The following is a 13432-nucleotide window of genomic DNA, read 5'->3' on the forward strand; positions in this document are numbered from 1 at the left end:
GACAAATGTGTAATAGGTATTAATATTGGACCAGGGGCAGAAAAGTGGCAGTTACTGCAAAATCTGATCTGCAGATGTGTATTATTTAGCCAAAGGAGGTTTTTATGTTTTGTTTTGATTTTGTTTTTGTTTTGTTTTTTGATGATATTGAATTTGAAGCACTGTAAATGGGTAAGCAGGCATTCTAGGTTTTACATTATCCTCTCACTCTTTCCCCACTCAGGTCCCTAGTAAGGTCTCTATTAGCTATAGTGATGCCTTATAGGGACTTGAAAAAGTCACCTGCTCTGGGAGCATGCAGCCTCACAACACAGCTGTCAGAAGAACAGGGTCCAGATTGTGGCTGTTATGTGCTATTCTGCCTTGAAGTTTTGTGAAATTTAGAAACTGCACACCTTTGCCTGGAAATTCTTACTATTGGTTTATGTCCTTTTTTCCCCGCATATGGATGTTACTGTCCAGCCCCTGAATGCTTTACATTATTGACTCTAAATTACAATTTGACTGTCTTTATGGCATCATGGTTGTCATAGTCTAAAGTAATTTAATTGGCCAGTAGATAATATACTTTGGAGAGAATGCTGAAATCAGCATTTTTTTCTTACTGTATTATTTGACTTTTTCCTATATTGACACAGATATCAGGAATATGTGGTTTTTATGGCAAGAGGAAAATTAACTCAATATAAGAAAATATGGCAAGAATTTTTAAAGATATCATTTAAAAAGTTATATTGAATCTCTTGTATAGTTAATGTATTTTTGAAAAAATATACTTGGGGAATGCCTAGGTGACTCAGTTGGTTAAGTGTCCAACTCTTGATTTTGGCTCAGGACATGATCTCACATATCATAGGCTTGAGCCCCACAATGGGGTCTGTGTTGACAGTGCAGAGCCTGTTTGGGATCCTCTGTCTCCCTCTCTTTGTATGCCCCCACAAATAAATAAATAAAGTAAAATTCTTTTAAAAAAGAGAAAGTGTAATTAGGTTTGCACTTAGATACAACTTTTAAAATGACTTATCTGTTCTTCTTATGAAGGACAGAAATTAGTCATATTTCTATTTTTGTACTTCTCCAATTAAAGGGAGATAGACATCTTAATAGGTTACTAAGAAAGCTATGCAAACAAAAAAAGAGATAAAAAAGAGTACATGTGATGAAATATAAAAATAAAAAGGATTGTAATAATCAAATTGAATAAAGCTATGCTAATTAGATCTTTTTTTAGCATATTTAAGTAGACCAGGGTAAATATTACCTGCTAAATCAATGTCACTTTAAAAATAATTTAATTTATATACAAAGTTTTATTTTATTTTATTTTATTTATTTAATTTTATTTATTTTTTAAAGTTTATTTATTTTTGAGAGAGAGAGAGAGCACACACACATGCAAGCTGGTTAGGAGCACAGAAAGAGGGAGAGAGGGGATCCCAAGCAGGCTCCATACTAAAAGCAGAGCAACGATCTGTCTCAGGATGCTGTGCAATCATGACTTGAGCCAAAATCAAGAGTCAGATGCTGAACTGACTGAGCCACCCAGGTGCCCCCACAGCTTTGCTTTAAAGATAAATTGATAATTGATAGTTTTCCTTTCCTTTCCTTTAAATAAACACATTGGGTAATTGGTGAGAGGAATATGGAAAGCAGATTTTACTATTGATGACTTCTAAGTTTGAGAGGTGGAGAAAAGAACCACTGGATCAAATCTTCTTTTGCCTCTGTTCTTCACTGCTGACCATTGTTGTGTGACAGGGCAATGGTGCAGGTGTACATAAACCACCCAATCTATACATTTAGCGGCATTCTGCACTTACACGTGTCTCCCAGAGGTGTGCTGTATCATCCCATAGGCTGTGTTCAGGGGGTATAAAATGTCTGAATACTGAGAGTGTATGGCCTAATTATCAGAGAGTATTAGTTAAAGTACATATTAAATAGCATACAGATACTATTAAATAGCATAGCAGATTGAAGTGCTGGAATGGGTTGTTCAGTGAGGTTGTGTTGTAATCATTCTTTGGAGAATTTTGAATGCTGCAAAGGTGTATTTTTTAAAGCTCCAAAGGCAATTATGGGTAAGATTTTGCCCTATTGGGGGTAATGCAGAATACCAATCAATGCCTCTCCTAAGCTTGCCTTTTCCTATTAATTTATCCTGGATTCCCAGGTTTTGCTCTTTTAGCTTTGTCTATATAACGTGGCATGTTATCTTTGTAATGAGAGGATGAGATAGATCCATTACAGTAAAAGATATGCACTATTAATGAGTTTCTAGCCAGCTATCAAGGCATCATCAAATGTGGTTTATCTTGGTGAATGAAAGTTTGAATGGAAAATTAAGCTCCCTTACTGACTGTAGAAATGCAGTGGATCATTTTGTTCTTTAATGTCACACTTCACTGGACACACTTCACAGAGCAGTGAATCATGCTTAAAACAAGCAGCCTTTACTTTAGCGACAGCAGATAATGCAGCAGAGGTGAATAATAAGTGTTAGCAGTCTTAACTTTCTCTTACAGTGCTTTCTCCCAGGTGCCTGATGGACAATTTACAAAGTACATATGCTATTTTATAGATTGGAACTTGGGATCCAGCCAGTGGCCTGAATATGACAGAAAGTCAAAAGGGAAAGCCAGCCAACATCACAGATTCCTTATCCAATCGTTCTTTGATTGTTACCACCATTTTGGTAAGTATTTGTTTTCCCATTTCTTTTTAGATAAATGTAGAATAACATGGAATTGGATTAAAAAGGGCATTATAGTTTGAACAGTAAGGAACAGAATGTAATGTATTTTACAGTTATTTAGCAATTACTGTATAACAGATGAGTCAAGGATAATTTAGGCACAGTTTTATTATGTTAGTCTTCAATGATGTAATTTGTATTAATGTTTGGGCTGTTTATACTGATTAATATTAGAACTTTATATATGACTAGAATTTGTTACATTTCTACAAAATGAGGTACGATTGAAGAATTTTCAGTGTTAAGATTTAAAATATATATGGACGTGCAGGTGTATAAACATAGTTACACGAGGGGCTGCATGTGAACTTTGCTTCTTCTTTCACCTCCTGCTAATACATTTTAGAGGGCCTGTCATTAATTTTTCAGGATTTTTTTCTGTTATATTCCAACCTTGCTTCCAATTGTCTTCATCATGGAAAATCAATCTACCTAATAACATTAAGTGACAAGTGTTTTCTTAAACCAGAAAAAAAATTTTCACCAGCAACAGAATTAATACAGATGCACTGGATGTGTTTACCCTTCTTATATTGATATAGTTTAATTAGATCCCACAGTAACATTTACCTATGCCTACTATGTCATTTGAAGTGGGAATTTTAATTTCAGAATAAGCAAGGACCTCTTCTATTATTAAGTCATTACTTTCTACCTACAGAATAAGCCTATCCATTCTAATTCTTGTGTCTTCCCAGGTAGTCAATAAGAATGTGAGATTAATGTTCAGGAAAAAACAAACCACCACACACTTTTAGCATTTATATAGTTTCTATATTAGATTTATAGTAGCAAGCAAGCCAGGAGGAATTCATAATCTTGTTCCTTTATTAACAACAAGGAATGTCACATCTCTAGGCATGTCAAAATAAAATAGCTTGGGTTAAAGACTCTTGATAATGAAGCAAAGCTGGTAATCATGAAATGACAGTGATGGAAGTTCATGAGTTTTTTAAATCACTCCCTTGCTAAGAACCTCAGTGAATACTTGCTCCCTATCCATCATATCTAAACTGCCTAAGTTCTCTTTATCTATCCCTCTCTTTTCAAAGGTAACTCTCATGCCCACCTCACTGGCCTTGTTCTTCAGTTGAAATGCTTTCACAAGAGGCTAAGACATCTTTTTTCTGCCTGTATGTCCTGGATCTCGCTACCTCCTGCTAGGACTATGGCAGTAATCATGTAACCATCCATTTGCTGACAGCCTTTTTCCCTTTGCAGTATAACCGTACTCTCTCGTAATGATCTGTCATTTTCCTGTTTCCTTGCTTAGAAATCTTTAGTGAATCCATATTGACTGTAAAAAGTACCTAAAATTTTGACCCTCATGTTCAAGACCTTCTATAGTCTTGTCTTCTCCTACCTTTCCGTCCTCATTTCCTATTATTCCCTTTCAGAAACCCTGTGTTTTAACGTACCCGGGGTAACCAGTTAACCTATTCTCACAATTATGTCAGCCCTATTCCTTTTGTCTGTAATATGTTGCTTGCCATTTCTGAGATATGATAGTACTTGTAAGTAATTTATATTATTTAGGATTAATGTTATACTATATTTTCCTTATTTCATATGTGCAGTATTTCTCTAAACATCACTGAACATTTCTTTGAAGAAAAGGATCTATGTCTCCTATTTTTACGTCAAACTCCCAGATATGTCACTTATCTTACAGCTCCAAAACTTTGCTCATTTCTTCACATCTCCCTGTGAGAATCCTATTCATCCTCCAGACTCATCTCAGATGACAACCACTCCATGAAACTGTCTGATCTCTCCATTAAGTTGTGTATGTGTTGTGGGGTGTGGAAGGATGTATACTTTATGTATCACAAGACGCTATCATGGCAATCACTATGCACTGTTTTTATTTTTTAGAAAATGTGTATATCTGTGTTTCCATTTGAGGTGAGTATAAAGTCCATGATCAAATTTTACAGTTTTTGAAATCTCAATGACAGAAAAAAGTGCCCGAGGCATAACAAGCACTCAAATATCTGTCAAATTAAATTAAATAAACAGAATTTAATTAAATGGAAAATTTAAGTGAGCAACTTTTTAATGGTTAACCTTAAATATTTTTTCAACTGTGAAGGTTACTGCAAACTTCTTGTCCAAACAAAGCAGGTAATTCAGACGATCCATGTAATTTCTCAGTCTTAATTACTCAGGTTGTTTTATAAAAGATATTCAGACATTTCTCTCAATCAAACAATTTTATGTCTATTAAAACAAGTGGTACTTATTCTTAGCTTCATATTAAAACCAGACATAAAACTTTTTAAGAAGTACTTTTCCCCAAAACACATATCATACCTTTTGAAATAGTATTTCTGAGTTTGGGCTTGGGAAATCTTCATTTTTAAAAAAAAATTCCGTAGGTAATTCTGATCTATAACAATGACTGAGAACAAACTGATCAGATCATTATTCTGGATAACTAATATGTAACTATGAAGCATACAGTAAGCATACATTTTGAAAAATAGGTTATTGGGTCACCGGGTGGCTCAGTTGGTTAAGCATCTGACTTCAGCCCAGACCATGATTTCACAGCTCGTGGGTTCAATTCTAAGTTGTGCTGTGTGTTGACAGTTCAGAGCCTGGAGCCTGCTTTAGATTCTGTGTCTCCTTCTCTCTCTGTTCCTTCCCATTCTCTCTCTCTCTCTCTCTCTCAAAATAAATAAACATTAAAAATAGTTTCTTTCTATTTAAGACTACATCCCTCTATTGGTCTCTGAGCTATTCTGGTATTTATTAAAAGGAAATAATACTTGTTCTAAATAATACTCTGATCATAAAATAGACACAATTGAGAAAAGAACATATTTGAATAGATTAGTTACCTTATTCAGTAAGCCTTATGCTTGATAGAATTTACTAAAGTTTTTATTTTATAAAGAGGTTATGATCATTTGATTTATGTTTGGTAATTTTGTCCTTTTCTCTCTTGGAAAAATCTCAGAGGAGATTTGGCTGAGTTGTGAATAATGGCATCTCCGCAAAGAGAAGCTGTAGAGATATCAAAGAGAAGTTCACTTATGCTTCTTGTTCAATATTTTTGTTATGTGACTTAAGAAAAAACAGTGAGGTATTCTAGGATTTGACATTATCAGGATGCTAATCATAATGAGCTCCATTTGTCTTGAATTTATTTTTATTTCTTCTTTTATTTAACAAATATGCACTGAATGATGGTTGTGCAAAAGCTTTGTTTGCTGAGCAAAATAGACATGATAACTGTCCTCAGAGAGCTTAGAAAATGGTGAAGATTCATACAGAAGATTACACACATGTTTACACATACATACACATTACCTTCTGATTAAGATATAAGAAAAAGATAAGCAGAATAATGCCTTTTACAGGATACTTCTGAGCTATCCTGGGAGTCAGTAGTGACAGGACAAGTCAGATAGGCCCCCCTGCACTGCAAAGACCTGAAGCTTGAGAAGGAATTAGTAAGGTAGAGAAAGAGGAGTATTATTGGCAGAGAGAAAAGCATATGCAAAGGCCCTAAAGTAGGAAAGACCTTGGAAAATTTGCAAAATGGAAAGAAAACCATGATGGCTGATGCTGATGCCTCGGTCTGCTTCTCAGCTTTATAAAATATGACATAGCCCATTACCAAAAAAAAAAAAAAAAAAATACAAACAAAATAGTTAAATAAAAATCCAGCAGACATTTATTTCATGCCTGCTATGTGCTAGTCCCTGTTCAAATCACTACTCATGTATTTCCTCAGTTATTAGTCATAATAACCTTTTGAGGTAGATACCATATTGATACTACTTCTACAGTTAAGAAAGCTAATGTCTGAATTGCCTAAATAGCCTACTCATGGACACACACCTAAACAGTAGAGCAGTGGGGTTTTAATCAATCTGTTCAGCCAGTGTGAGCAACTGATACTCCATCATACCACTTGAATGAAAACTCCATTGGCCAACTATGGAAAAGTCTAGCAACTATAGTTTATGACCCAAATAACATCTTGATTGAGAGTTGTTACCCTAAGGCAACACTTCTTATCCAGAAATCCTACATATGCTACAACACTGTTTTTCTGTTATGGGTGTGCCTTGAAACAGCTACACATTCCCCGCCATGGAAGCCAAGGTTAGATTACACTTGGTGGGATGTCTTGGGCCTCCCATTTATCTCCTCTTTTATGTAGCCTTCAGTTTTCTTTAAGCCTCTTTAAACCATAATCTTTAAACCAAATTTCTCTTTAGAATTGAGATGGAGCATCCTGTTTATAAATATCTTTTACTCCCCTTGAACAACACAACCTATGCCCAATACATTGTATGGGTACAGCATATAGTTACATCATGGAATGACTCGTTTTAGAAAGACTTAAACATTGGTTTTTTTTTTGTTTTTTTTTTTTTAATTTGAATGAAGACTTAGGGTATTGTATAATTTGGAAATTTATGTAACTTCACCTAAAGCTTCGGTCTACTGATACCCTCTTCTTAATATACCTTATTACCTCTCTGGTCTTCAAATTTCAAGTTCAGTTGCTATTAAAATTCCCTTGCGTCTTCTGTTTGTTGTTATTAATGGAACTAAAAATTCAACCCTAGAATCATGTTTTTGTTCATGAGGATTTTATTTATTTCATAGCAACTATTAAAATATAAATTCTTAATTTCCAAAAAGAGTAACAAAAAAACTCATTTAGAACAAGACATAGAGTGCTCTTTACGAATAGTGTTTCCTATTTATTTCTATTTATAATCTGATCCTTTTGTCTTTACTGCTTTGGATCCACTAGCTAGGGAAAGCATCAGGTGACTGAATATTTATTTAAGTTCATACAGAAAATGCCTATTTTCCCTCTGAGTTCTTGGTTGTCAGTAGATTTTTTCAGGCCTGTCTAAATATGTTGAGTGCTTCCCACTGTGCTGCTCTTGTATAATAATTGATTTTTGTCCATCAAAAGATTACTAACACTTAAATGCCACTGTACATGTTTTTTGCCTTCATAGCTGGTAGCACTTCAGCATGCAAATGACTATGAATTTGGTTATTTGTTTAGAAAAATCACTCTTAAGTAGGTTCTTTCTTCTTGGTTGCTCGATGAATTTAAAAAGTGTGTTTGCATCTGCAACTTAGTCTTATTTTATTTTTTATTTTTTTTCCTCTAGCACTTCCTGGAAGGTTATATAGTTCAGTATCCTTTACTTGCTGAGGCTTGTAAAGCTTTATTGTTACAACCCACAGATACAGGAGGCTTATCTGGGAGCAAGCTTCCGAGGACAATGGGAAGGTTTCACAGTACAAAAGATGAAGTGACCGAATCATCCCCTAAATGGTTCTTCAGCTTCTTCCATAATGTCAACAAAAGCAGATTTCTAGGGCTTCAAGTCTGCCACCGCAATGCATTTTCCCTCTGATTCTTCTCTTCCCATTGTCACAGACGAACTGTCAAGCGCGTAGTTCTTTAAGTCGCTAGCATCCGGGCTTGGAAACCCAGACGCTGCAGCTTCACAAAGAAAAAGATTTTCATTCTTAGCAACCCCTACACCATTTCCAAGCAGTTTTAAACGTGTATTGTGGAGATAATAAGATCAAACTAATTTAAGAAAGATATGGTAAATATACACACACAAGTACTACTTAAATGTTAACGTCTGAAATGAGAGTCTCATTCAAACTCAGACTCCTCTGACCCCACTCTTGCTACCTACTTGTTCAAAGGCAACCAAACCTTTTTCACTATATTTTTTCTTCTATTTCAGGGTTTCTGCTGGTACTACATTTCTCTTTCTCATTCTTGCTTTAATAGCTCATTGTATTTTATTTCAAATAACTATTAATATTCTCTTAGGCCTACAGATTAGCTAGATAAACATAAGACTATTGGTGGTGGTACCATACAGAAAGAAAGCTGTTTAATGTGAAATTAGGCGCAATTTTTAAAACTCTAAGGTCTTAATCTTTAAGGGTTCTGTAAGTGACCAAAACCTCCCTTTTTTAACCATATAATATCTCTCACACACACGTGCGTTCTTCATCCTTCTTTATTAAATCTGCTTTTAAAATGCTACCATAATGAAGATTATTAAGTATTTTTATTCTGTTGTTATATTCTTCTTCATTGCCAACATTATTTTTAGTACTGTAATTTCTTTGAAGCTTATTTTATCATGAACAATGTATTAAGTTTGGTACAGAAGAATGAATAGAGAAATCTGACTCTCTGGTTTAGCTTACCCACAGCAAAATACATGGAAATGCAGTATTTTTGCTCCAGCTTTCTCATTGTCAAAAATATTATCACTATAGAACCATGTCAAATTATAAAATGTAAATTTCAGCTGCAGCCTTGACCTGAGTGGATGTTCAGTATCAAACTTAACATGCATCAAACCTCCTTTGATTCAGGCCTTACCATACCTCTTCCACACACTGTTTATGTTTCCAGTACTTTTCTATTCACTCAAAGCAGAGGTTCGTTTCTTAGATAACTCAGTCTCCTTAAATCCCATATTCACAATTCAGATAACAAAAAGAAAAAAGAAGATGGATTATTTTAAGAGCATTTAGCAAAAAAGTGAGTCAAGGAACATTCTGAACAAGTGAAGCGGTTTTGTTTGTGGGTACTGTGGAATGGGAGATTTATAGAGTCTGATTTGAGAGGCATTGTATCACATGGGAAAGGAAAAAATCAAGCATGAGATTTATTGGGGGTGGATTACATTTGGGGCAAAAATAACTGAAGAATATGGATGAGGACTTCAGGTTAAAAGTCTAAGAGATGCGGCATTAGCCTTGCCACAGAGCATGATAAGGATGTTGGGAAGGGAGATAATGAGCTCTCTTTAGTCCTCTATGAATGGAGATGCTGGCAATAACTTTCTTATAGTCAGATCTTGATTATTCATGTAAGGGGATAATAAATTAGATTCAGAAATGAGATGCAATTTGGAGATTAGCTAATAGGTGCAGTCTCCTTTCCCATCAAACCTTTTACTGGAAGAACAGTGAAATGGCACATTTGATTGATTTGAGCTTGAGGTTTATTTTTTTTTCTCTTTCTCTTTCACTAAGGAATTAAGCTAATGATATATTTAATGACCAAAATACAAATACCCATAGAAAAAGAGTAAAAACCAAAATCTCCAATCTAAACTGATAATTCATTCAAGAGGAAGAATTAAATAGCAAATCAGTATTTACTAAAATATGAATAATAGTCATTAAGCCAAATCCTCTGAAATCAGTATCTTTCCTGAAATATTTTGAGCAGCACAACCAGCAAAACTCTAGCTGTTTTTCTTAAGTTAATGTCAACGTATTACCTATATTTCTATAGATATTTCTGTAGATATAGAGTTAAAGAAAACTTTTCTTAGAATGACAATTATGGCCAATAAAGACTTGGATTATTTTGTACATTGTATAAATTTTTTGTAGTTATTCTTCTGAAGATAGGTAAACACAGTTTGCTGCAACTAAGAATATAGTGATTGTGTCTATAGTTGTGTACTAAAGAATTTGTGTGTGCGTGTTGTGAGGATCAGTTATTAAAAAGAATGTCTTGGGGCACCTGGGTGGCTCAGTTGGTTAAGTATCTGACTCTTGGGTTTGGCTCAGGTCATGATCTCATGATCTGTGAGATGGAGCCCTTCACTGGGCTCTGTTGTGACCCCGTGAGCCTGTTTGGGCTCCAGTCTCTCTCTCTCTCTCTCTCTCCATGTCTTTCTGCCCCTCCCTCAATGGTGCTTACTCTCTCTGTGTCAAAATAAACATTAAAAAGATAAAAAATAGAAATAAAATAAGAAAAATGGCTTTGCTTAATAACCTTGCAAAATAAAATCCTAGAACGGAAAGGAAACCTTGTAGATCCCTCAGAATGCACTTAAATTCTGAAAAAAGTAAAAGATAAAGAATAAACATGTTTATTAAAAAGTTATTAAATTTTTGCTCTACAGGCCTGCTACACTATTTTGTGGGTATTTTAAAACGTAAGTTCCAGGTTATAGTATTCATTTTCTCTCCTGTGTGAAAGTATTTTTTTTAATTATTTTTTAAATATTTATTTATTTTTGAGAAGGAGAGAAATAGAGAATAGGCAGGAGAGGGGCAGAGAGAGAGAGGGAGACACAGAAACTGAAGTAAGCTCCAGACTCTGTTCTGTCAACACAGAGCCCCATGTGGGGCTCAAACTCATGAGCTGTGGGATCATGACCTGAGCCAAAGTTGGACACTACCTACTGAGCAACGCAGGCACCCTGAAAGTCCCTTTTTAGTAACATCTTGAGATATTGATGGGGCTTGTTTTTCAGTCAAGAGAACAATATATAAGCACACGTGGAGATTCTTTCATCAGTAGCTTTTATCCTAACAAACGAGTCATCCTTAGCATTGTCTTTTCTTGAAAATATTAAGTTGTTCTGATCGTAGCTGTTAGGGCTTGTTCACTGCTTTCTCCTGATATTCTCACTTCCAAGTGATAACCTGTAGTGCACCATAGGCTCTGACAAGACTGCTAATTAGGGATGCTGTAGAATTATGGTGAACAGAAGGAATTTGTTCCTTCAGAAGTCCTGAAAGAGCAGGACTCAGATAATTGCAGGAACTTTCTTAGCTCTATGACAGTAAAAGCACAACAGTTGGAATGGCAGAGGCTAAAGAAAGAAAGCACACTGTCCTGTCAATGGAGTAATAATAATCAACTCTGCTGTTATTTATGTTTATCTTCTGCTTATGTTTTTTGGTCGTTTCTTGTGATTGTGAATTGGAAAATATTTTTAGCCTGTCCAGTTAAGTTTCTACATATTTTTCCAACATTTAGAGTCATATAAATCATTAAAATATAGTGAAAGTTTGAGTTTAATTCCCTTAAATATATGATCCATTTCCATTTTTAAGATCAATGTTTACTATAGACATTGATTAAACTTTCTTAATTTAGCTAAGAAAAAAATAAGCCTATTTTAGATTGAATAAAATGTAGTTTGAACAATGGTGGTGAAGAAGTGAAATTACAAGCTTGAAATTGCCTGTGGGCTTTGGATAAGTACAGGAAGTTATCAAACCAAATAGTCATTGATCTTTACAAATGTTAATGATACGAGATTCTTGTTAAATGTCATCATGTTTAAAAATACCATTTTAAATGAGTGCAAACGAATACCTTATAAATGAATCATTTATATATAATAATCCCCACTTCTGAATTTCTTTTTAAATACTTTATAAAATATGATCAACTAAATAAGCACTTAAATATATTTTATTTCATAATATTGATAGAGAATTCTTTTATTTTTTAATCATCTTTTAATTATGAGAGTCACAGTTTCTTTCATCCTCATTAACTGAAAGTTTGCTAATTAAAAATAATAAGGCTCTAAAACTCTCTATGATTTCTCACTATCATAATAAAAATTTCCATGAAATCTTAAATAATAAAAAAATATATATTAGAAGAAATTTAGGGTAAATACAATAACCAACTATTTTTAGAGACAAAAATGCAAGCTGTTTTAAGTTAGAGCATGAAAACATTGCTTCTTTATTCTGGTTGGAGGTGTTTGGCCATGGTTTGGCTCCCCACCTACTAGATGGCTTGGAACCCCTATGCCAGCTCTCCTATGGGACATTAAGGGCTAGACATTAAGGTCTGGAAGGTTACTGTAGAAGAGCTACTTCTGATGTCCCCAAGTCAGATCTAAAGAGAAACAGAAGATGAAGGAATAAAGCCTAACATTTCCCTTCATTAAAAGCCTGATTTTCTGTTTAAGCTTACCCTCTATTTTTCATCTTCAATTTTCTCTGTCAGTACTGAAGTTCCTTTTCTAAATTCTGGTGTTGTTTATATAGTGTAAAGTATTAGAAATGTCTGTAAGTTTGTAATCAAAGTACTCACTAGATGTCTATAATGTTGCTGTCTTCATCAACATTGTAAAAGACGTACTTCCTCTTAACTTTCCAATAAAATGTTCAAGAAGATTCAGGGAAAAAATCAATATAAAAACAACAAAACCATAGTGATATTATAAGCTCCAATTAAAAGGAAACGCATGCCTAATTTTAGTAGAATATCCATCAAATACAGTTAATGGGGACACATTGCTGATTATTTTCTAAAATAGCATGTTGTGGACCCTAGTTATGAGTTTGTAGAAATATTTCGATATTTAAGAGATCTATGATTAATTGTCTTTAGTTTAGATATTTAATCAAACATCTTATGGATAGCTATAATTTCATCTCTTCCTTCACTAATTTTTAAACTCTTTTATTTGTTTTATTTTTTTTTTTCATTCAGTGAGAACTCTATTCTCTGAGCCAGTTCTCCTTACTTTAATGGTCTTTCCTTTTCTTGTTATTATATGATAATAGATTTATTCCCAAGAAGACTTTTTATACCTAGTTTTCAAATTAATTGTTTTTCAAGAAAGGCCATTAAATATTTTTGAATACATTGGTTATTTATACAGGTTTATCATTAATCTTTCTAGTCACAGTTATTATTCTGATAAATGTATTAATACATTTCTGAATGATAATCATAGTTGTATTCTAGAGATAAGCTATTATTGGTTGTAACTAAATAATATTTCACTGGATAGCTATGTATTGTTTGCTCTATTGTTTTTAGATATATCCAGTGATGACTACTCCATAGTTACAGCATATAACTATTTTGTTAGCTTTTTATGT

General features: G+C 34.0%; 1 protein-coding gene across 1 annotated transcript in view; it reads left to right on the forward strand.

The window, feature by feature from the left end:
- Nucleotides 1-13432, forward strand: part of GRIK2 (glutamate ionotropic receptor kainate type subunit 2) — a 397494-nt gene that overhangs the window by 162817 nt on the left and 221245 nt on the right. The window contains exon 9 of the mRNA XM_039244665.1: nt 2582-2695. Coding sequence (XP_039100596.1) covers nt 2582-2695 — 114 coding nt within the window. The remainder of the gene's footprint in view (nt 1-2581; nt 2696-13432) is intronic.

Source organism: Hyaena hyaena, unplaced genomic scaffold, assembly GCF_003009895.1.
Source record: "Hyaena hyaena isolate Hyena2069 unplaced genomic scaffold, ASM300989v1 scaffold_249, whole genome shotgun sequence".
Taxonomy (NCBI): domain Eukaryota; kingdom Metazoa; phylum Chordata; class Mammalia; order Carnivora; family Hyaenidae; genus Hyaena; species Hyaena hyaena.